The 22,392-nt window shown below is 55.6% G+C and overlaps 2 protein-coding genes across 10 annotated transcripts in view; both read right to left on the bottom strand.

Moving 5' to 3' along the window:
- Positions 1-739: 739 nt before the first annotated feature.
- Positions 740-15,295, bottom strand: SYTL4 (synaptotagmin like 4). Of its 5 annotated transcripts, XM_053274407.1 has the most exons (18): positions 15,079-15,190; positions 14,636-14,800; positions 13,740-13,900; positions 13,037-13,252; positions 11,342-11,451; positions 9,665-9,779; positions 9,151-9,264; positions 8,301-8,406; positions 7,717-7,810; positions 7,309-7,412; positions 6,749-6,841; positions 5,406-5,584; positions 4,717-4,819; positions 4,401-4,562; positions 3,745-3,847; positions 3,198-3,297; positions 2,571-2,779; positions 740-1,527 (listed from the first exon to the last, which is right to left on the bottom strand). In XM_053274407.1, the coding sequence occupies exons 3-18, from the start codon at positions 13,844-13,846 to the stop codon at positions 1,385-1,387; spliced, it is 2,058 nt and encodes a 685-aa protein (XP_053130382.1). In that variant the 5' UTR covers positions 13,847-13,900; positions 14,636-14,800; positions 15,079-15,190; the 3' UTR covers positions 740-1,384. The 5 variants fall into 5 exon arrangements, with proteins under 5 accessions (XP_053130382.1, XP_053130379.1, XP_053130380.1 ...); XM_053274404.1 differs by lacking the exon at positions 14,636-14,800 and having other exon boundaries at positions 15,079-15,295; XM_053274405.1 differs by lacking the exon at positions 14,636-14,800 and having other exon boundaries at positions 13,740-13,907; positions 15,079-15,209.
- A 583-nt stretch (positions 15,296-15,878) lies between these two features.
- TRMT12 (tRNA methyltransferase 12 homolog) overlaps positions 15,879-22,392 on the bottom strand; it is a 31,949-nt gene continuing 25,435 nt past the window's right edge. For all 5 annotated transcript variants that reach the window (XM_053273900.1, XM_053273895.1, XM_053273899.1 and 2 more), the window contains exons 4-8: positions 21,793-21,991; positions 21,552-21,702; positions 20,452-20,561; positions 19,197-19,354; positions 15,879-18,592 (exon numbers count right to left, since the gene is read on the bottom strand). In XM_053273900.1, coding sequence (XP_053129875.1) covers positions 18,119-18,592; positions 19,197-19,354; positions 20,452-20,561; positions 21,552-21,702; positions 21,793-21,991 — 1,092 coding nt within the window. In that variant the 3' untranslated portion in view covers positions 15,879-18,118. The remainder of the gene's footprint in view (positions 18,593-19,196; positions 19,355-20,451; positions 20,562-21,551; positions 21,703-21,792; positions 21,992-22,392) is intronic.

A 22,392-nucleotide genomic window follows, 5' to 3' on the forward strand; every position in this document is an offset into this window, starting at 1 on the left:
GTGGCGGCAGATGATGGGTGGTGTAGTCCAAAGACAGCTGGAGGCTCACAGTTGCTCACTGCCACTACACACTCAAGGAGCTCCCACCCTTGCTTCCTTGCGTGGTTTTGGACTACAGCTCCCAGCATCCCCAGCTACAATGGCCAAAGGGGGTGATGGGAGATGTAGTCAGAACACCTGGAGACACAAATCCATCCTATTTATAGCCTGCTCGCTCTTCAAGGAGCCCAGAGCAGTGTACATGACTGTGTTTGTCCTCACAACCCTTCTTTGAGGTGGGCAAGGCTTAACTGCCTGGCCCAGAGTCACCCAGTGAGTGTTAGGGCTGAATGAGGATTTGAACTCTGGTCTCCCTGCCCCTCGCCCAACACGCTAGCCACTGCACCACGCTGCTTGAGTTCCCTTTGCAGGTGGGGCTGTAGCTCACTGGCAGAGCCTCTGTGCTTTGCAGCAGCAGCAGCATCTCCAGGAAGGGCAGGGAGAGACTCCTGTCCGAAACCCTGAACAGCTGCTGACAGTCAGAGCAGACAAGCTGGGGCTAGTTGGACAGATGGTCTGACTCAGTAGAAAGCAGGTTCCGAGGTTCCTACCCCTGCCCCAACCTGGGAAAAAGCCACTCATTCGACATCCCCTCTCGCTCCTTTATGATGACTGCAGCTCACTTTCTGCCATCCTCTCTTGCTCCTGCTGCACCTAGACTGCTCACAGTGGTAAAGACGAGAGTCCCGAAGCCGCCAGCTCAGACATTGGAACTTTATTTCAACCACCCTCTCCCCAGCACACAAAACAGAAGCTCGCCACAACATTTAAGCAGGAAGAGAAATAGAAACACGTTACCATAGAAAGCCAAGGCAGCCAGGAGAGAAAGAGAGTATTTTTTTTAAGTGTTTTAAAAGGCACCGTGAGAGCACCCAGGCAAGGCACCAGCTGGGATACAATTCTAGGGCCGTTACAGCACCTAGACTGGGGTAGGCAGCCTCTGGCATCCGGCTGTGGCTGAACGCCAGTTCCACAACGGTGGCAGGGGATGAGGAGGGCTGGAGATCAGCGGCTGCTGGCGGGCCCCAGGCTGCCTGCCCCCGACCAGTGTTTCCTCTAACAGGGCTTCCCAGATGTTTGTTGACTACAACTCCCAGAATCCCCAGCTGCAACGGCTTTTGCTTGGGGACTATGGGAGTTGTAGTCAGCGAAAGCCAGGTGGGCTTCCTGACAAGGAATCCTTGTTAGAAGGATCACTGCCCCCGACCTTGATCCTGAGGACTAAGATGGGTGGCCAAGAACCAGAACGGGCCCCCATCCAGGGCCAAGGGAGCTTTAGGCGGCAGGACATCCTGCTTCCTTCGCCTCCCGTTTTCCGCTCCGAAGCAGGCGGGCAGGCCCAGAGCTATGGTTTCGACCTGGCCATGGTGGAGCGCAGGGGGAGCGTCCCTTCCGCCCAGGACCCCGGGTACTTGCACATCTTCTGCCACAAGCCTATCTCCTCGCCTGTTGAGTCCATCCAGTCTACCACCTGGCCGTTGCTCATTCCTGGAAAGAGAAAAGAAAGCAAGCAGAAGGTAAGGCAGGTGGGCCAGCTGCGGCTGTGGGCCTCCCCAAGTGAGAGCCGTAGCCCGGCAGTAAAGCATCCCCAGTAAGAGGCCTCCCAGATAACAGCGCTTAGACCAGGGCATCTTATCTACCCTGCCAGCATGCGTGCATGCAAAGCACCTTGAGAACGTTTCTTGAAAAGCAATGTATGAATATTCATCGTAGGAGCAGTCCTCTAACAACAGCTGAAGTTGTGCACCCCGGCTTAGAAAGGAAACAACACGGGCTGGGTGAGCCCGGAAGGCCATGTCTGTGCACTCGGCAGCATCACAGGAGGCGAGAGGGGGAAGGGTCCCCCAGGGCTTCTAGTCCAGCCCCTGGCTGAGTGCAGAGAACCGCTACGGCATTCCTGGTCTCTGGCCGTCCGGTCCCCATTTGGAGGCTTGCAAATGGAGAAGAAGGAGAGCCCAGCCCACCACCACACAAAGCAGGCAGTTCCACTGACAGACAGTCCTTAGTCTTCGGAAATCCCTCCGAGTAGGTAGCCCAAGTCAGCCTCCTTGTGATTCCAACCCACTGAGCAAGAGAACAAGCCCATCCCTTTCAGAGACAGACATGGTTCCCAGACCCCTCACCCTCCTTCTTGCCCTTCTCTGAACCCATTCTGGTTTCCCCAGTGTCGTCCTTAAAATGCGGTAACCAGAACGGGACACCGTATTCCAAGTGAGGTCTTTACCAGTGCAGAATACATACAGTGGAACAATCACTTCTCGTGATCTGGACACGCTATACCTCTGTCAATACAGCCCAAGATGACATTGGCCTTTTTAGCAGATGCATCACACAGCTGGCTCACGTTCAGCTCGTGGTAGATCCTCTTCACAGGCACTGTTGCCAAGGTCTCCCCCACCCTATATTTCTGCACTGGGTTTTTCTTACTTTGATGCAGGACTTGCTGCTTCTTTCTGCTGGCTTTGCACCAGGACACAAAAGAGTGCCCAGGAGGTCCCAGTCACCCACCCCCACACAAGCAGCTTCCTCACCATTCCCAACCCCCAGCCGGACGCCTCCCAAGAAGTCGTTGCTGGAGAGGGGCTCCCGGTCCCACACGGTAAGCTCCAGGCAGAGCTGCTGCAGTTCTTCCAAGCCAACGTTGTTGTAGACCAGCGTGTGGTTGTAGTGTGGGTTCAGACTCTTCTTCACAACCGGAGTCTTCCTTTTGGTGGCTTTGGTCCGCAGAGGTAGCAAATAGCTGTGCACAAGGAGGAATTGGCTCTCTTTTAGTCCAGACATTCCTGCGGACAGGGCTTCTGCAACGCCGTGACCACAGTGACCACACTCAAGAATCAGTATTTGGCAGAATCCAAGGAGAGGCAGAATCCAGCATTTTGAATCGCTCTCCCTCCCTCCCCATTCTCTCTTCCAATGAAAGCAAGTTTCTGTCCCTGAAGATGCTACCAAGGGAGTTCTTGGTGTTCAAGAAATACTCCAGCACCCTGCATAGCTTGCTATTCTTTCCCTCTGATCAGCAAAAGTGGATTAAGTTACACCAGTTTTCCAGCTCGCATAAGCCACACAGGTCACAGGGTTCACACAGATCCTGGTTTTGCCCTTTAAAACCCCACTAGGTGAGCCAAGACGGGGCTGACCAAAGACTCTGGTTTGCTCACCCCTTCACGAAGCTGTCAGACGTCCCTCCGGATTTGGCAGCTGTCAAGTTCTTGGCCTCTTTGATCCAGACCTGAAGTTCCCCTCTGTCTTCTCTCTTGCCTAGAAGAGACCCTCCTGGTGAACACAGATGGCAGAAGCCCCTGATGAAAGCATTCCCGTAGGCTTCCTTTAACTGGGACGGAGTATAAGCCACCTACCAACTACGCAATGCAGAACCTGAGACCCAAGAAGGATCTGTGCTTCCTAATAAAACAAGTGTCTAGACCAGGCCTGCTCAACTCAGGCCCCACCCCCAGCTGTTTTTTGGACTACAACTCCCATAATCCCCAGCCACATTAGCCAATAGCCAGTGGTTATGGGAATCGTAGGCCAACATCTGCAGGAGGGCCAAAGTTGAGCAGCCCTGATCTAGACCTTCAGGTTTTGTGGGCAGGGGGATGGAACTGGAAATGAGCAGGTAGTGTCTAATCGGAGACAAAGGAGATGCCCCATATACGGCCGGTGTCCCATTCAGAGAAGTGCCGCTGCAGAATACAGAGTCCTTACCTTTCCTTCCATTCCCTGTAGCAGGGTGCTTTGCCGGCGGAATGTACTTCAAGGAAACCACCAGCTCGCCTTGATACTGAGAGGCAGTCGAGCCTGAGCTGTCCTAGAACAGAAAGGGGCGATAAGGCAGATTAGGATGAACAAAGCGTTTTGTGGATTAGAGGTTGACACGAGTGGCCAATTCCCGATGGAAGAGATCCCAAAGGTGCGTGCATGAACGATGGCAAAGGGGGCTACGGGAAGGCAGGGTCCATGCACTGCGAGAGGAAGACCGGTTTTGTAGAATATGCAAAAGGGAACTTTTTCTAAAGGGATCCCATACAGGAGTTGCAAAAGGCCACGAATAAACACATATACAAGAACCACAGCTGAGTGGCAGAGCATCTGCTTCGCCTGCAGAAGCTCCCCGGTTCAGCCCCCGCCTGAAACCTTGGAGAGCTGCTGCCAGTCAGTGTAGATAACGCTGAGCCAGATGGACCAAGGGTCTGACTCAGAAGGCAGCAGCTGCCTATGGAGCCCACCAGCTGGCCCCCCGCACCATGTTCCCTGGCCACACCCCTGAGCACTTCTGCCTCCAGTCAGGGCTTGTCTGTAGGAAGCAGCAGCAGGGGACCCAGACTTGCGAGGCTCAGCTCCCCTGCTGGGGCGGGACAGACCTTGCCCTGCAGAGGCAGACATTCTTCCAGTGGGCTCTCAGTGTTCCAGGAGTCCATTGGGACCTCCGCTTCTCCCAAGAACGTGTTTCGGCCAAAGCGGTCGTGATGCCAGACGGAGAACTGCAAGGTTCTGGTCAGCAGGAGGGACCTGTTGATCTCGTACTGCGAGGAGAGAACACGAAGAAGATTACAACCCCCTGAGCTTGTGCCCGGCTTCTTTGGGGTGGGGGCTACCCCGACCATTGCACAAGCCCTCCACCCAGGCATGCACAGCAGGCCTGGCTATTCCGCCCCACACACCATGGCGCAGGCCCACCTTCAGCAGCTCGTTGTACAGGGGGTTGACGGTGTTCCTTTTGATGGTGGTTTTGCGTTTCCCTTGGCGGGATTTGTCTGGGAGAAGGTACGTCTTCACATACCTGAAGGAAACAAATGGGTGGGTGACCTCCCCGTCTTCCAGCAGCCGCTCATCACACAGACACGCACCGTGCCCCCAGACAAGGAGCTCTGCTCCCTGCCCTCCCCCGGGTAGCCTCAAGGCACCTCCCCCATCCTGCCCAGCCGTCCAGAACTGGACACACCAATTCCAAATCCTGCCTGACCCTGGGAAGGGCTACAACGGAATAGCCGCCAAGGGTTACTTCTCGTGACCTGGCCACCATGCTTCTGCTAAACACAGTCAAAGACTGCATTCACTTTTTTAGCAGCCGGTTAGGGTTAGGGTCAGCATGTTGTCCACCAAGACACCTAGATCCCTTTCCAAGCGGCATACATGGGGTTTTTCCCCTCCAGGCACTGACCAGACCTAGACCTCCTTCGTTTCAGCAAGGTTGGTGTATCAGGTGCCTCCAGTCCAGAAACAAGACCCTAGTACAGTCCGTTACCACACGCTGGAAACCAAGGAGGCTTTTTCCTGTTGCACCACCGACCCCACCAAATGCTGCCCCACATGCACAGGGCCCCTTCCCAACCAACACGGCACTCCTGCCCCATCTCAGCACTCACGGGTTGGAGCGCTTCTTGGCTTCGTCGGCGTACGCCAGGTGGCTGCACTCCTTCACGTGGATCAGGAGGATCTGGGCCTTCTGGTCATAATTCAAGGCGAAGGAGATTTCTCCCGTCACGCAGACGTTGCCAAAGTCACCTGCCTCGCTGTAGATGCTCATCATGCTTCCCAGAGTGCTCTGAGGAGAAGGAGAAAGAGAAGAGGGGGAAGCAGACGGAAGATTATTTCTTTGGTGGCGATGGGGATTTTAGAGCGGGCAGGGACCTCGGAGGTCTTCTGGTCCAACCTAGGAAGGTGCCTTATACTGAATCAGGCTGCTGGTCCATCTAGCTCAGTCTTGTCTACACTGAGCCTGCTCAACTTCGGCCCCCCAGCTGTTCTGGGTCTACAACTCCCAGAATCCCCAGCCACAGTGGCCAATAGCCAGGGATTATGGGAGTTGTAGGGCAACATCTGCAGGAGGGCCGAAGCTGAGCAGCCCTGTTCTACACGGACTGGTAGCGGCTTCTCCAAGAGTGCAGGCAGATGTCTCCCTCAGCCCCATCTTGGAGATGCTGCCGGGGAGGGAACCTGGAACCTTCTGCATGCAGAAGAGCATGCTTCCCAGCTCTGCTTCCCAGAGCAGCCCCATCCCCTCAGGGGAGCCAATTACAGTGCTCGCATGTGGTCTCCCATTCAGATACAAACCAGGGTGGACCCTGCATAGCACAGGGGACAAGACCAGCTCGCCCCCACCCTGCACTGCTCAGTGCAGGAATCTGATACAGCATCCCCAACAGATGCATCCCCACTGGGGAGAAAAGATGACCTAGAACCATCCTTTACCTGCTAATCTTTAAGTGTAGGGATCTTTTCCTGCAGGGAAGCATTCAAAACAGGTGATTTCCCACCTGCACTTGGAATGGTACAGCCTAGGAAATTCTGCTGCATACGTAGATCAGCTGTTACACTCGGGGAAACGTTTGCCCATGTCCAGTCTGTATGTCCAGATCTGCATTCAATCTTTCACTTCTTGCTCCATCTTCCACGGATGGGGAGAAAAACTGCCCTTCCTGACATCAGTGGGCCAAGGGGTCCCCAAGAGCACCTCTCCTCGTGGGAGTCTCCGGTTCAAAGCCCCACTCAGCCATGAAGCTCCCTGAGAAACTCTCCCCTAGTCTAACCTACCTTACAGGACTGTTGTGAACATAAAGCAGATGGACCATGCAGAGCCCCCCCCACCCCAGTTCCTTGGAAGAAAGGCAAGCTAAAGAGGCAATCAGAGAAGTAGGCAGGCTGCGAAGGGAAGCACGCTGAGCTCCTGGAAGACGACGCGGGGACAAGGATCAGTCCCACGACTCACCGAAGATGTCCCGCTTCGCATGCTGCACCTGGCCGCCCTCCTCCGGTGAATTTCAACCAGGCTGTCGATGTCCTCTTCTTCCTCCTCCTCCTCCTGGGAAGACAGAAAGAGAGTCGGCTCTGAAGAAGCCTACAGGAATTCTGCCCAGCATACCTGGCGGAGAGCTCCTTGAAGGGAAACGGAGCCCTCCTGAGCTTCCACGTGCCGGGAGTTGTAGCCCTTCCCAGGCTTTCCTCCTTGAGCTCTCTCGCTCTCTCTCTCTCAAAGGGCCCTCCCAGCACAGCACTGGTGCGGAGGTCAGTGTGGTAGAAAAGGGCTCCCCCGTGGGGAGGCTTTGGCCCAAGTGCCCCCTGCTTGAAAAGACAGTGAAGCTCACTGGTCCCCACTGACTGGCCGCAGTTCTGCAGGGTTAGGGTCCGCTGGGCAATAGTGAAGATCGCCGCTTTAAGTCAACAGAAGGAACTCTCTTGATACCATCACTGCCTCCTGGGCACACCAATTCCAGTTCTCAGCAGCCGCCCCGAGACTCTGGAACACTCTCCCCTTAGGAGGCGATTTACCATGTCAACGTTGAGGCCTGGGACGGACTTGCTTCGGTCTCCCAGAGGTCCGCCTTCACGACTGGGCTCCTCTGGTCGCAGGTCAATCACCGACTTGGTGTATTCTGCAGACAGATACGGGGTGCGAGACGGGCTCGTTTCAGCTTCGTGGAGACAGGAGAAACCCAGAGCCTCATACAGATTCAACACTTTATACTACATTTGGATCATCCAGTACCCAGAAAGCGTCTCTAATAGGGGAGTAACTGAGTTGCTCTCAGACCAGTTACTGGCTGACATCACCCAGTAAGATCCAGAGCAAGGATCTGGATGTGGGTCTCGCCAGGTTGGGTGCAGGGCTCCCAGCACAACGCAGCAGATAGGCTGCCTACAGCAAGCGGAAGCACCGTGGACCTGGACGCTTCTTACCTGAAGGCCGCGAAGTTCTCTTGGGATTCTTCTTAAATAAGGTTTCGCTCTCGTCCGCTGAAGCAGTGCTCTGGTGACTCCCCAAACAAGCTTCCTAGCAAGCAACAACCCACAGCTTCAGAGAGCCACCCCTCTCCCAGCCCCACAGACCAGATTCCCGGCAGAAGCAGCAAGTGGATCCAATTCCTGGAAGCCCATTTAGCCAGGGTTCTCAAACCCGATGTTGTTGGACTACAACACCCATCTTCCTCTGCCATCTGAGAACTCAGGTTCGAGAACATCTGTGCTAAGCCTGTCCCTGGTCTTAGCAAGTTACCTGGGGCTACTTGGGTGTCTTCAAGCCCTGCAGGGCCATGATCCTTCCAGCGGTGCTGGGCCACTGCCAGCCCACCCCACCAACTGGGCCTGGCACATGTTAGGCAGTTTTGCACAGCTGCCTTCCTGTGCTGAGAGTCAGGGATAGGAAGCAGAGCCGTGCCCCTCTCGGGATGCCTGTTCTAGAGGAGTGCAAAAGCACCTGCCTCAAAGCACAGAAACCCGCCATCCAGAGAGCACACGGAGGAGATGCAGAAGAGCCAACCTACGTTGTCTGAATCCGAGGGGAGGACCTCTCTGGAGCGGACGGGGAGGGTCCGGCTGGATACATTGGACCCCGAGGGACTGACGGGTTTCGTCTTCTCTTGATGAGGGCTGAGAAAAGCGGAAAACGAGGGGAGGGATGCACAAGAACCCTCTTTCTGGAGCAGACAAACCGCCCATCTACTCCAGCCGCTTGTACCCCTCAGTGGCCAAACCGAGGCCTCTTGGAAGCCCACAATCGGGGCATAACAGTAACAGCTCACCCCCCCCATGCCCACCACCACCACCACCAAGCAACTGACATTTAGTGGAACACACACACACACCGGCCCCACTGAGTCGCAGCAGTGGATAAGTGCTGTGCTGTGGATTTGGCTAACCTCCTTGGGAAAGCCACAAAGCAAAGAAGCCATCGGCACATCTTGTGGCAGCCTGTTCCACACATAGTTTTGTCCAGAATCCACTGTCAGTCCATTTTGTCAGGGGACTTAGAGTGCTAGGATTGCAGGGGAGAGAAAAGGAACTCTGCCTCCACTCGGTGCCTCATTGCAAAAAGTGGTGTCGTCAAATCCATTGGGCCACGTGGGGCTGGGGCTCCATGGAAGAGCCCCTGCTTTGCACACAGAAGGTCCCAGGTTCCGTCCCTGGCAGCAGCATCTCCGGGCAGGGCTGGGAAAGACTCCTGCCTGGAACCCTGGAGAAGCTGCTGCCAGTCAGAGCAGACAAGACTGAGCTAAAGGGACCAACAGCCTGACTCCGTATAAGGCAGCTTCCCGTGCTCCTAATTAACGGGCCGCTGACCAATGCACAGAGCAGGGCCGGCCAGACACGGAAGTGGGGGCCGGACTTTCTGACCTGGAGCTGGCAGCTCTGGGAGCCAAGACAGGGCGGGAGCCATCCAGGCTCATGTTCTCCATGGACTCCGTGTCGCTCTTCGCATCTCGTGGCTCGGAGGAATCAGCAGCCAAGCTGGAAGGGACAATGGAGTCAGAAGGCCCAGCCTCAGGGAGCAAGGACACTGCCCTGGACTTTTCCAAAGGGGGTCGCCCCTTTCCCGGGAGCATTTCTGGGTAGCCCTCTCCTCCCCTAGAAGAGGGGCTTTCTCCTCCTCTGTGTGGGAGGGGCATGCACTATATCCCCCCCCCGCTCCACTCCCACCATCCCTTCCCCACAGGACCCCCCTTTCCCGAGCAAGCGCCACTTCCCAGGTTCCCGAGATGAGCAGCCCCCCTCCCTCTGCTACCTGCTCAACTAACCAGCCAGCCAGCCACCGGCGGCGAGTTTGTCTCGCAGTTAAGACATGAGCCGACCAGGGAACGACACAGACCGGCCCAAAGGCCCCAGAGCACGGCCCGGCGGAGAGCCTCACCTGCTGGGCTCCTGGCGCTGCTGGGGACTCTTCTGCACCGCCCTGGCAGAGGCTTTGGGATCGCCCAGCTGGGCTTTCTGCAGCAGGGCGTGCCCCACCGTCTCCCTCTTGTTGGCTGAAAGGAAAAACAAATGTTGCCGTGTCAAGACAGCCGGGCGAGAAGCCAGAGCGTTCTCCCTACACATCAAGGGTGTGGTGATGAGGATGAGGATGATATGAAGCGTCTAGAACAGGGTTTCTTAACCTTGGGCCCCCAGATGTTGAACTACAACTCCCAGAATCCTCAGCTGCAATGGCTTTTGCTTGGGGATTATGGGAGTTGTAGTCCAACAGCATCTGGGGGCCCAAGGTTAAGAAACCCTGATCTAGAACACAAGACACTGCACTGCAGAACCCAACTAAAGCAGGGGCTCTCAGACTTACGCCCCAGATGTCTTTGGACTACAATTCCCTTCACCCCCCCGCCACAATCATGGCATGGGGACGATGGGAGTTGTAGTCCAACATCATCTAGGGACCCCGGTTTGAGAACTCCCAGACCACAACACACAACGACGAATTCCCTTCACCCCCCCCCCCAAATGTCCACAGATGTTCTCAAAGTGAATGAATGAAGTTGACTCCCTTTCTTCAAGCTGTTCACAACCTGGAAACAAAGACAAAGCAGACACCAGTGACAACCACCGGGGCTGTGCTGGGCTGGGACTGTCGTTCTTCCCGCCGGATACAAGGAAGCCACCACTCTGAAGGGCTGCCCCTGTGCTCAAGGAGCAGCGGCTAGGTGGTCTCCCTCCTCCAGCGTTCCAGGCAACAGAGAAGAGGGCAGGCGGATGACTTGGGAAGACCCCAAACAGGCAACAACTCTACGCTTTCGACCGGCATCCAGTCAACGAGTAAAACCCGCAGGAGGGGCCGTTGCTCAGTGGCAGAGCCCCTGCTGGGCAGGCAGAAGGCTTCCGGTTCACTCCCAAGCAGGGCTGGGGAAGAAGACCTCTCCCTGATGCCTGGAGACAATCCTGAGCCACTTGGACCAATGGCCTGACTCGCCTCAGATGCTCTTGATGTTCGGAACAGAGGAAGCTGCCATCGACTGAGTCAGACCCTTGGGCCATCGAGCTCAGTCTTGCCTACACAGACTGGCAGCGGCTTCTCCCAGGTTGCAGGCAGGAATCTCTCTCAGCCCTGTCCTGGAGCTGCTGCCAGGGAGGGAACTCGGGACCTAGAGGCTCTTCCCAGAGCAGCCCCATTATTATCCCCCAAGGGGAATCTCTTCCAGGGCTGACACTTCGAGTCTCCCTTTCCTATGCAACCAGGGTGGACCCTGCTTAGGGGACCAGTCCTGCTTGCTACCCCCAGACCAGCTCTCACGGAGACAGGAAGAAGACACACTCGGTGGTGCTGCCCCAAAGTGCTGGGGACACAGAGAGCCAAGCTAGCAACTGACAAACCGCCCAGCGCCCATTCGGGAAGGGCACTATATCAATCAATCAAATAAAGAAACAAACTGCAATGGTGAAGCTGACAGAGCTTGGAGCAGAGCTGCCCAACTTTGGCCAATAGTTGGAGATGATGGGAGCTGTCGTTCAGCCACAGCGGGAGGGCCGAAGTGGGGCAGCCCCTCTTTAAGCCACCCTTCACCCCCCTCCAAAAGGAAACAGCTGCCGAGAGAAACCCTACATTGTGGTTTGCGGCGGAGGGACATCCGAACAATATCACTCCCCAACCTGGTTGCAAAGCGATTGATCCTTTGGTCGTAGAACCAGTCCCCGGTCGACTTCTTCAGCTCCCTGCAGAGAAGGGGGAGATTACAATACCTACAGTCTGTTTTCACTAGTTTCAGACAGCATGCATTTCGTGCGAGGCAGCCAGCCAAGCATAGACTCGGCCATGTACTGCGGAACTCAGCAGCTTCCGGATCTCAGCTCTCACTTCAAAGGAAAGTCAAGTTCCTAGCCCTCATTAGGTTGCACAGAACACACACTTGTGCTCCAAGTTTTGCAGACTTCGGGGTTTGCAGAAGCAGCTTTAGCAGAAGAAGCCAAGAGGTCCTCTAGCTATTCATCTAGGGCAGACCTGCACATCGTAAGGGCCAGATCCAGCCCGGGGGGACTTTCTCGCCGGTTCCCATGAAGGTATATCCTACAGGAACAGCAGAGATCTGGGGCTCTTGGCTTGCCACACTGCCAAGTAGCCTGCAGTTGCCCTCTTGAGACCAGATGAGACCCGTGCGGGGTCAAGGACCGGCAAGGGAGGGAGCCAGCTGCTGCTGTGTTGAGGACAGCAGCGGTATCAGCTTCAGGCGGGCACAGGCAGGGCGCATCCCAGAAAGGCAGAGGATCCCTCTTCCGGCCAATTCCCTCTTCTCTGAGGGGGCCACCCTCTGGCCTCTCTGGAGACGGCCCGACAGCACCATCCTATGCATGTTTGCTTGGAAATACACCCCACAGTCTGCCCAAGGAGGTTTGCTCTCAAGGAAGCATGCCTAGGATTGCCGCCTGAAAGCAACAGACAGTTAGGGAGAGGAGAAGACTTGGCGTCTGTTTGGGGCTGGCAGGCACTCCAGCAGCCCCACTGGCTGAGCAGGGGCGGGCCTATTTCCTGGCCACTAACCTTGGTTAGAATTGTGGGTCCCTCGATGCGGGGAGGGGGAGATCCACAATCCATAACTGCTCTCACGAATATTTCTGATAATTAATCTCAATGCAATGATGTGCTGGGAACTGACCTCCGTCCCCAAACTCCCCACCATGGCTGGTTCTAGCCTCCCCGCCCCCCAAGGCATTTGAGTTGTACACCCCTGATCTAGGGTGTGCTCACACAGCCCCCCCCCCATGCCCCTTTGGCTCTCTAGAGTGAGAAGGGCAGTACCCTTGGCCCGGCCACCTCCTGACTAGCCTCGTGGCCTTGGCTTCCCGACAACATCTACGCCCCATTTTGGGAACCCCGAGGAAGAACTGGACTGCTCCACAGAGCAGTTGGAGGATCTGACTTCTGAAGCTTGTAGCCCAGGGGGTTTCTCCAACTTGGGCCCACAGATGTCACTGGACTACAACTCCCACCACCCCCAGCTGTTGTGGCAGGGGATGATGGGAACTGTAGTCCAACAGCATCCGGATGCCCAAGTCCAGGAACCCCTGTTTTAGCCAAAAAACCCTGCCTCCATTCCCTTCCCCGTCCCCCTCTTCTCCCTTCTATCAACACCTCTAGATTGTAAGCCCCTTGGGACAGGGACCTAGGCTCTCACTCTTTGTAGCGTGCTGGGTCCATGGAGGGTGCTATGCAGACAACAGCTGCCCGGACCCTGAGGACTAGAATCCTGCTTGCTTCCCTTTGCATACAGAACAAAGATTCTAGGAAGAGGGCCAGACTCACGCTTCCTTGGAGCAGACTTTGCAGCGCCAGGAGCTGTTGGTGCTGTAGGAGCGGCAGTCCCGGCACACCAGGTGGTTGCAGCCACAGCAAGTGTGGGCCTTGGGGCTGACGCGGCCCAGGCTCTGCTGGCAGCGGGCGCAGGTCCTCTGGCTGTAGCGCTGGCTGCCCCGCTTGGCGCCCTTCCTGCGGATATCCAGCAGCTCATTCTTCAGCCGCCTGTCGGGAGCAGCACAAGGAACCCGTCAGCCAGGACCGCCCGGCCCCGAGGAAGAGCTGGCGCCGCCTCTGACCCCAGCCCCATCTGTCCTCCACTCTGCCCCCCACCCCCCATGGTCTTCACTCCCCACCCCCTTCTTACACCAAGAACGACAGCTGACCATCGCGGACTGACTATTGCTTCCTCCAGATATTTCAACGGCCACTATCTCTTCACAAAATGACCGTTAGAGAAGGGAGATAACAGTCAGCCTGGCGCACCCGGCTTCTGGCTGCCGCCGCAAAGCCAAGACGCTGCACAGTCTCCTCGGCAACATCCCTCCCCACATTTGCCCTCCCTTGGCTTAGCGAAGGCGGCAGCTCATGCTCGCCCCCACCAGACCAGCTCTCCTCCCTGCTAAATATCGGGGCAGCGCCACTGTCGAAAGGTGCCTCCTTGGCTCGGTTAGCGTGACCCACGCCCGCCTCCCCGTCTGCGTGCTCTCACCTGATTCTCCTCTCTTCAGCTTTCCGAAGCTCCTCGTCTCGCTGCAGGACTTGGAGGATCAGATCCCGCTCCCCCTCCGAAAGGAAGGACAGGTCCACGGCCTCCATCGTGGCTGCAGGCGGGAAGTTCCTTCCCCTCCCCTGGCTACAGCGCCACAGCTTCTAAAAGCTCAAAAGAAATCAAGAGTTTAATGCTGCCAGGCAGGACGCTGGAGGCAACTGCCCTCTCACATTAGCTAGAGCACACTTTCTGGCACCGAAGTCCAATTCTTTCCTATTGTTCTTCTGCAAATTAAAGTTTTATATAAGATTACTTAGAGAGGCTCCAAAAAAAAAAAGTTGAGCATCTGCCTTGCTTCTCTACTATAACTCCATTGCTAGAAGCTTTTTTAAAACTTGTATTGATTGACTGGATCATCTTAGAACAGGGGTCCCCAGAGGTTAGTGGACTACAACTCCCATCATCCCCAACCACAATGGCCAAAGAGTTGGACAGGACCCTGGAGATCTTCACCGGCTTGGAGCAGGCATCTCCTGACAGATGGCTGCCCAGTCCCCGTTCAAAATCCTTCAGTGAAGGAGAGCTCACCACTGCATGAGGCAGACTGTTCCACTGCCCAACAGCTCTTACTCTTGGGAAACCCCTCGTCCTGTCTATTTCAACCCCTTGGTTCTCATCCTGCACTCAGGAGCAGCAGAGAACTCCTCCAATTTTCCTATGTGAAGATTAAAGACAGTTAGCGTATCCCCCTTTCGTCTTCCTGAAGTCCTCCCCAAAAGTCGCATCTGAGCAGATCTCCGTCCCAAAACTGAGGCTCCAGTGCATAGGAAGAAAAGCGTCCCAGAGATCCACCCATCCGTTTCCAATCCCGGCATCCTTCTACACCCTCACAATACCTCACTCTCCCCCCCAGATCATCAAGACTCCGCGAGCCGGGCCGGGTCTGAGCAGGCAGGACTGTGCCGAATGGTGGGGCCAGCTGCTCCCCGCCGGCCCCCTTCCAAATACGAGGCCGCTTTAGAGAGCGCCTCTCTGCCCAGCGAGCCGAGGCGCTAAACGCCCTTTAAAAAAAAGAAGTTTTTAAAAGGAAACTGGCTCCTCTGAGCATGTGCAGAAGGCGTGTGCCGACGACCGGGATCGCCGCCGTCCGTCCGTCCACCCATCCAGCCCAGAGGAGGCGCGGCTGCGAGCCGGAACTCCAAGCCCGGCGGCGCGCATCCCCAGCAAGGGGCGGCTCGCGAAGGGGACCCCGGCGCCGCCATCCGCCCCGGGGCCAGGGAGGGGAGCAAGGCGGCCAGAGAAGCCCCCCGCCCGCGGACAGAGCGGGGGAGGCGGCTACCTGCGGGGCGGCGGCGGCGGCGGCTTCTCCTCCTCCTTCCCGGCGGCGGCCGAGGCGGCCCTGCCTGCTGCGCCCAGCAGCTGCTGCGGGAACCTGAAGCTTCTTCCCTGCCCTGACCTGGCAGCGGGGGGGGGGAGGAGGGAGAGGAGGAGGGGGAGGAGCCTCCGGCTTAAAGGCGCCGCGCCCTCCTCTCCCGAGCCCCGGCGGAGCATCCTCCCTCCTGCTGCGCGCCCCCCCCCTGCGCGCCACGGCAGCCTCCTCCGCGACCCTCGCGCCCCCCCCGCCCCGCCCATCAAGCAGGAGGGTGTCTGGGACTTCCTGCTCCCCACCCGGCCTTTTAAAAAGCGCCGCTCCCGGCCTGGCCGCCCCCCCCCCCGAAAGCGCAGAGGTTCGAAAACTGGAGCCATGCAAAAGCTGCATCGGGAGGACATGAGGCCACCAGCCCTGCTGTGCCGGATCAGGCCCCAAGAGGGCCCACCCAGTCCGGCACCCTGTTCCCCACAGCGGCCGCTGCCGGTCAGTGTAGACAGTACTGAGCGAGATGGACCGAGGGTCTGACTCAGGAGGAGGCCGCTCCCTCCCGTTCCGTGGAGGCTTCTAAATGCCATGGAAAGTGACTCCGGGCGACAAAGCAAGGAAAACACAGACAAGGAAAACACACAGGTTTGTGCCGGAGGGCAGCATGCCATGTGTTCAAATTACACTGGCATACCATTGTGCAGTTCTGAATTTTCTTTGAGACAAGCTTTGGTGCAGCAGTGCTACCTGCAGAAATAATAATGCTGGTAAGGACAAAAACATCCTCTGAATCCCCAGCCCAAGACTGGAAGAAGTTTATTCAACAAGCGACACACACACACACACATTTTTTGAACATGAAGTGTGCACGTGGGGGTATTTTCAGGAAAGCATGACATCACTGGCATCCTTCCATTGTCTTGAACAGTGGGAGGTGGAGGAGGCTTGTTGTCCAGTTGTGATGCTGGCAGAATCGCTGGAAGCAAACTTTTTTGCACTCTGTTTAACAACCAGATCGTTGCTAGTTCCTGGATTTGTTGAATCAGCGACAATGGCTGGAGGTGATAATGCAGAGATCCCCAACCTTTTCCATCCCAAGACCCCTCAGTTACAAAAATATATACACTATGGCACACTGCCCCCTTTATCTCAGGACCCACCCATCCTTCCTGGGGCACCCTGGGCCAAGTCAGCTCCAACAGGGCAGAGCATAAACACCCCGCTGGGGGCCCCGGCTCCGAGCAAGCCAGCCCAGGCACACACACACGGGCCAGTCTCCTGCGACACAACGGCTGAGAAACACCGCTGCTAGCGTAGAGGCCCCCGTGCCCCCACCACTCGAAGCCACCAAAGATGGGGTCGCTGCTGAAGAGGGCTGCAAGCCACTGCCATCTGCCCAGGATTTGGGGCAGTTCTAGCACACTAACTGGGAACTACCGAAGCCTCAGAGCACTGGGGCGGCCAAGAAGGCACCACAGCAAGATCGAAGCGGGGCAGCGAGGAAAGGGGGCTTCGGACACCGACTCACACAGCTGCTTGCTTGCATCAGCCAGGCTGGCCGGCCTCAAGGCGTGGACACAGCATTGGCAAGGCTGCTCCGCCCCAAGAATACACACACACCGCCCAGCCCGAGATAATGCGGGTGGGGTCAGCCGGCAGGACTGGAGAGCGAGAGAGTCCCACTTCCAAGCTGCCACCTCCTCCTCCTTCCCCCTGTGATTAAACGCTTCCTGCCTCGGAGCCAGCTGCCTCCTGGCCTCCTGGCCTCTTTCTGGGGCTTTGGCGGCCCTTGGGGTGGCTGCAGCGGCTACCTGGCCCTGGTTTCAAGACCCGGCCTTCCCTATCCACTGCGGTGGGGAGAGGCTTCCAGAACAAACGGAGAGCTGGCCAACATGACTCACCCTCCATTTGCTCTAGGCTCTGTCGCGGAGCAATGATCACAATCCTGACAGCCAGGCCCAGAGGAACCGCCCAGGCGGGCAGCTCCCAGGCTTGTGTCCTGCAGCAGGCAGGGAGATTAGATTAAGTGGAAAGAGGAGGCCAACAGGCCACCGAGGGACAGAGGAATGCCCCTGGAACCACCCCTGCTGCTGCCCAGGATGACTGCCCAAGCCCCACCCGCACCATGACCCCACCAGGGCTGAAGACTGGGCCAGTGGCTATGCAGTGCACGGCCGAGTCCCTCGGGGCTGTGTTCCCACGCACACACTGGCTCACTAGAGACAGGCCGCACCCACTTGCTCCAGAGCAGGGCTGCACCACTTTGGCCCTCCAGAAGCTGTTGGACTACAACTCCCAACATCCCCAGCGGCCAATAGTTAGGCAGGACGGGAGTTGTAGTCAAACATGTGCAGGAGGGGCTCAAGCTGTGCAGGCCCACCCCCAAGCAACTCTGGAGAGGACGCTGAAGGGGGACAACTCCAGCAAGGCCTCCCCCAAGAGGGGAAAATGGGAACACTGACCAGGGAGGGATTCCAGGAAAGGGGAGCGGTCCCTGGTCAAGAGGGCCAAGGGGAGCCCAGGCAACGGCTATAAATCTCAGCAAGATTTTGCCTACTCACTTGCCTGTTGGTGGGTTGCTGTTTTTACTCTTTTCTGCATTGGTTTTTCCCTATATTTCTTTTGCTAGTTTCACCACTTGGTCCTGCTGGTTTTGTGCTTCGTTTTTAGCAAGCTGGGGTCCAGTTCATCATGATGTCCATGTATTTTTTATCTTGGTCTTCTAGATTTTTACTCATTTTTAAGTTCTTGCTTTGCTACATCTTGCAGTCCCTCGAGGAAAAGGTCATCCTCGAAACGTGTCAGGACTTGCTTTCAGCCATCAGTTCCTTTTGTCCCATACCCCTTTGGATCTCCTGCCTTCCCCAGGGGGCTGCGGCCTCCCCCTTCTTCTGCTGCAGTCTGCCACCTCGCCACCAACTCCAGTCCTGCCGGCCACACTCAGCCTGGTTCCATCTGGGCGACCCCAAAGGCAGGACAGTGATCTAGGGTTGCTCCAATGGGAAAATCCGCTCCCTGTGCCCTACAAAAGGGGGCGGCAGTCCAGATCCAAGACCAGGTGGCTCACGTGGGGGGCATAGGATTTCACATGTTCAATGTGCAGGATGCTTGTCCTCCACGGCTTCCTGTCCAGCTCCTGGAGCAAAGTCCTGATTCGGGCCCCTGTGGCCTCTGCCCACCTCTGCCACTCACATCTGGCTGCAAGAGTCCGGGACTGTCCTCCAGCACTCTGTAGGCTTTCGTGGTCCCCACCAAGCACTGGGTCCTCTTGCCCGTTAGAGAGCACCTGAGCTGGAAGCCGCCACCGTTGCTGTTGGTCCTGCTTTGACTCATGGAGCAGCTGAAGTGCCTTCGCGGGAAAGGACTCCACATTCTGGTGGATGTGGAGGATCCCTCCGATGTCCTTCCGCAAGACCTGACAGGCAACGGGCCAGCCTTCCTCTGACGTAGGGATCAGGCCCAGATTCACCCTGTCAGCCACATCTCGCAGTTCCAGCTGCGGACAAGGAGGAGGAGGAGGAGGAGGGGAGAGAAAACAGAATTCTGTTCAATGAGGGATGCACAACTGCAGCACTCCTGCAGATGTTGGACTATCATTCCCATCATCCCCGACTACTGGCTGGGGATGATGGTAGTCCCAAACCAGCAGGAGAACCAAAGTTGTGCAGCCCTGTGTTAAATGCACCCCTGGCCCTGGGGTGCTTCAGTTTGCTTTGATCAGCCACAAAGGAGGAAGGGACAAGCCAGAGAGCAGAGCATGCCTCAGTGGACAGCCAGCCTCCCCGTTATCCTCGGCTCCTTCCTTCCTTCCTTCCCAAGCTAGTTCAGATATTAAAGCATTGGCTACCTTTTCCCAATTGTACGGATGTCCAAAACAAAAACAAACAAACCCTGCTTCTACAGGAGCTGAAAAGCTGGAAATGATTTTTATTGTGTAACTGCATTTGAAGATATTCTAAGTTAAGTGAAGAAATAATCAAAGAAGAAGTGTTATCATCGTTCCTGGTTTTTCGTCATTGTTCCTTTTGCCCTTTTCTGCAGAAATTTGAAATGAAGAGTCAAGGAAGAAAGAGGGCAGCAGCGACATGCTCCCCACTCACCTTCCGATTGTCTCCCGGGTGAACGTGGCACCGATGCTGCAGGCCATTCCGCTGCACGTTCTTCTGCAGGGCTTCCACAGCATGAGGATTCCACTCGCAGGCGTGGACAAAGGCAGCGCCGGCATGGACCAGGAACGGCAGCGTGAAATAGCCAATCCCTGAGGACAAGAGACCGGTGAGTGGGGAGCAGCTAGACGCAAGTGCCAGGTGCAGCATTATCTGGCCTTTTCACGTCAGGGGCTGGAATCTTCCCAGCCAGAACCAGACAGAGATGCCAAGCTGAGCCTAAACTGGAGGTGGGGAGGCAGCGGAAAGGTTTGTGGCAAAGCAGACTTGGGTCTCGGGAGCTCTTGGCAGTGACAGTCACGCAATAGCACATACTGCGAAGCTAGTTTCACCTGGGCAAGCCTATGCTGTCACCGGTCTGAGAAACCGTATTAATGTGGTGATGTCCACTAGCTTTAACGGCTTTAACAAGGGTTTAGAGAAGTTCATGCAGGGCAGGTCTACCTATAATTAACTCCGAGGGCTAAAATGGAACCTCCAGGTTCCTAGGCAGTATACCACCGAACCTAGCAGGTGCCGGGGAGAAAGGCTAAGGGGGCAGGGCGGCTACTGACTTTGCCTTTAGAAACATCTGGATGGCTTTTTCTGGAATTCAAGCTGGACTAGGCGGAGCTTTGGTCCAATCCAGCAGGACTCTTCGCACGTTCATACACTGACATTTCGGCTTCCTGGAAGTAATATCAATTCTTTGTGGTTTTCCTTTTGGAAAGTATAAAATGGTTTAGAGCAGGTCTGCTCAACTTTGGCCCTCCTGCAGATGTCGGCCCATAACTCCCATAATCGCTGGCTATTGGCCACTATGGCTGGAGATTATGGGAGTTGTAATCCAAAAACAGCTGGGGTGGGGGGCAAAGTTGGCCAGGCCTGGTTTAGAGCAAGGGTTCTGAGCCTTGGGTCCCCAGATGTTGCTGGACTACAACTCCCATCATCCCCACCACAATGGTATTGGGCCACTATGGTAGGGGATGATGGGAGCTATAGTCTGACAAGACCAGAGAACCAAAGCGTGGAACCCTGGGCTGAGAGCCCCAGAAGGAGGAGGGAGAGAGGGAGGGGAACCCCCAGTTCAGCCTCCTCTCTGTGCAGTCCACCACCCTCTCTGGCTTCAGGACTCAGGTGCCCAGTTGCTTAAATTCTTTATAAAATGTTTGCACCCCTTTGCTGCTGCCGCCGCCATGATGGTATTTACCAGCATAAAGATCCACCACCACTTCCCCGCTACATTGCAGGGACGCGATCCGTAGCTTCTCCGTGATGTTTCCAGGAGACAGCATGCACCGCGTCACATCAAATGTGTACCTGGGGAGGCAATGCAGATTCAGAAGGCCCGTGGAAGCCAGACGTGTCCAAGGAGGGACTAAATAAAGCATCAGTTGGCTCTAAACCACATGTGGCTCACAATTCAATCCTTTATTCAGACCGTTATCCAAAGCAAATGTCATCCTGCCTGATTTATCTACAGTGCTTCTCCCTCCCCTCTTCCAGGACTCTAAACCAGTGGTTCCCAAACTTGGGTCTCCAGATGATGTTGGACTATAACTCCCATCATCCAAAGGCTAAGATAAATTGGATAAACACGGAGTGTTTCTCAAAACAAGGGAACAGAAAATGAGAACTATGTTCAGAGGAAGATTCACTATCTGGACTGCCAGAAAGAGGTTACATCACACACCCCTAGAACCACAGTAACAAAATTAAAAAATCTATAAAGTATAGAAAGAAAAACTCTCACCTGGGGGTGGGGCACTAAAATCTATTTTGTAAAGCTCCAGTCTACCTTCAGTAATAACCATCCGGTCTCACAGAACCATTACAAGTTAGTGAATAGATAACTGCACAACAGAAGAGGCAGGAAGTAACCAAGACATGCTTTGCCCTGTGAAACAGTCTCCATCTCCCTCCCCAAGTCCCTAACACGAGTCCAGACCTCTGAAGGCAGTCTCTATATCCTGCTATCCTTACTTGGAGATTATTCACCAGAAGATAGTTGTCATATTTACGATATGCCAACCTTGCAACACACACACACTTTGACATAAGTCATTTTCTGGGCTTAAGTTCTAGGACGGAAAGCCTAGATTGACTCCAGTCCCTCGCTGAACTCATAAGAAGAAGGAAAGAAAGAAAAACCTGGCACTGCCACCCCTCACGGCAGTGTTCTCACATCTGGGTGCCCAGATGCTGTGGGGTTAGCACTCACAACATCCCCTCTGGCCACTGTGGCTGGGGATGAGGAGAGTTGCAGTCCAACGGCATCTGGGCACCCCTGTGTGGACACCCCTGCCGTACCGGATTCCATTGTCCACGTGTTCAACCCAGCCGTCCTGCCCCAGCAACAGGGTCACGGTGGGGGACCGAAAGGAGTCCGACAGGATACGTCCACGTCTTGCTAAGCGCTGGGCCCCCAGAGCACCTGCAACCAGCTCCCAGAGCTTGGGTCCTGAAAGAGAGCCCAGACAGGCTGAGTTCGCTGAGGGCAGAAGATGCGCACAGGGTGTCTTCTTCGCCCCACAGGATGCTTCCCACTCACCCATCTCTCCCCACAGTGCCGCTCTGAAGCTCTCCTCACTCAGCAACACCAGGTCTCCGTGCCGCTGCCAGGAGCGCGGCAGATCGCTCTCCAGTTCTTCCGACCAGGCCGCTCCACAGGTCAGTACCAGGCAGCGCAGCTCATCACGCAGTTTCTGGATGGGGAACTGGACCTGGGCTGCTTTTGAGGGAATGGGATTCTGCGGGGGAGATAGGATCAGCTAGTTTTCTCTCTCATACACACAACAGACGCCATCTCCATTTTAAAATTCTATCAGAACTTGCCAGTAATGCTGGTACCCTTATGTCAAAAACCTCAAAGACTATTGTGTCAATTTTTAGCCCAAATAATTCTCAAAGCACAAAGTGCCCAAGGGGGATGTTTCCTAAATCTCATATATTTATTTAACATATTTCTATACCGCCCCAAACAACAACAAAGCAAAATAAATGACAACAGAAAAGTTAAAACATTACAACAATTTAAAATTTCAAAACAATGTTAAAACTATTAAAATAATATTTACTTAAAAGCCTGGGTGTACAGATGCGTCTTTAAAGACTTTTTAAAAGTTGTCAGAGATGGGGAGGCTCTTATTTC

Source organism: Hemicordylus capensis, chromosome 11 (genome assembly GCF_027244095.1).
Source record: "Hemicordylus capensis ecotype Gifberg chromosome 11, rHemCap1.1.pri, whole genome shotgun sequence".
NCBI classification, from domain to species: domain Eukaryota; kingdom Metazoa; phylum Chordata; class Lepidosauria; order Squamata; family Cordylidae; genus Hemicordylus; species Hemicordylus capensis.

Bases quoted from the DNA above. Each gene is read 5' to 3' on its own strand.
- SYTL4 (XM_053274404.1), bottom strand. From the start codon at position 13,846: ATGGAGGCCGTGGACCTGTCCTTCCTTTCGGAGGGGGAGCGGGATCTG. The intron at 7,811-8,300 runs GTAGGTTGGCTC...GTTGCTTGCTAG, and splicing joins TCCCCTCGGATTCAGACAAC to GAAGCTTGTTTGGGGAGTCA. The intron at 7,413-7,716 runs GTAAGAAGCGTC...ATCTGTCTGCAG, and splicing joins GAGAACTTCGCGGCCTTCAG to AATACACCAAGTCGGTGATT.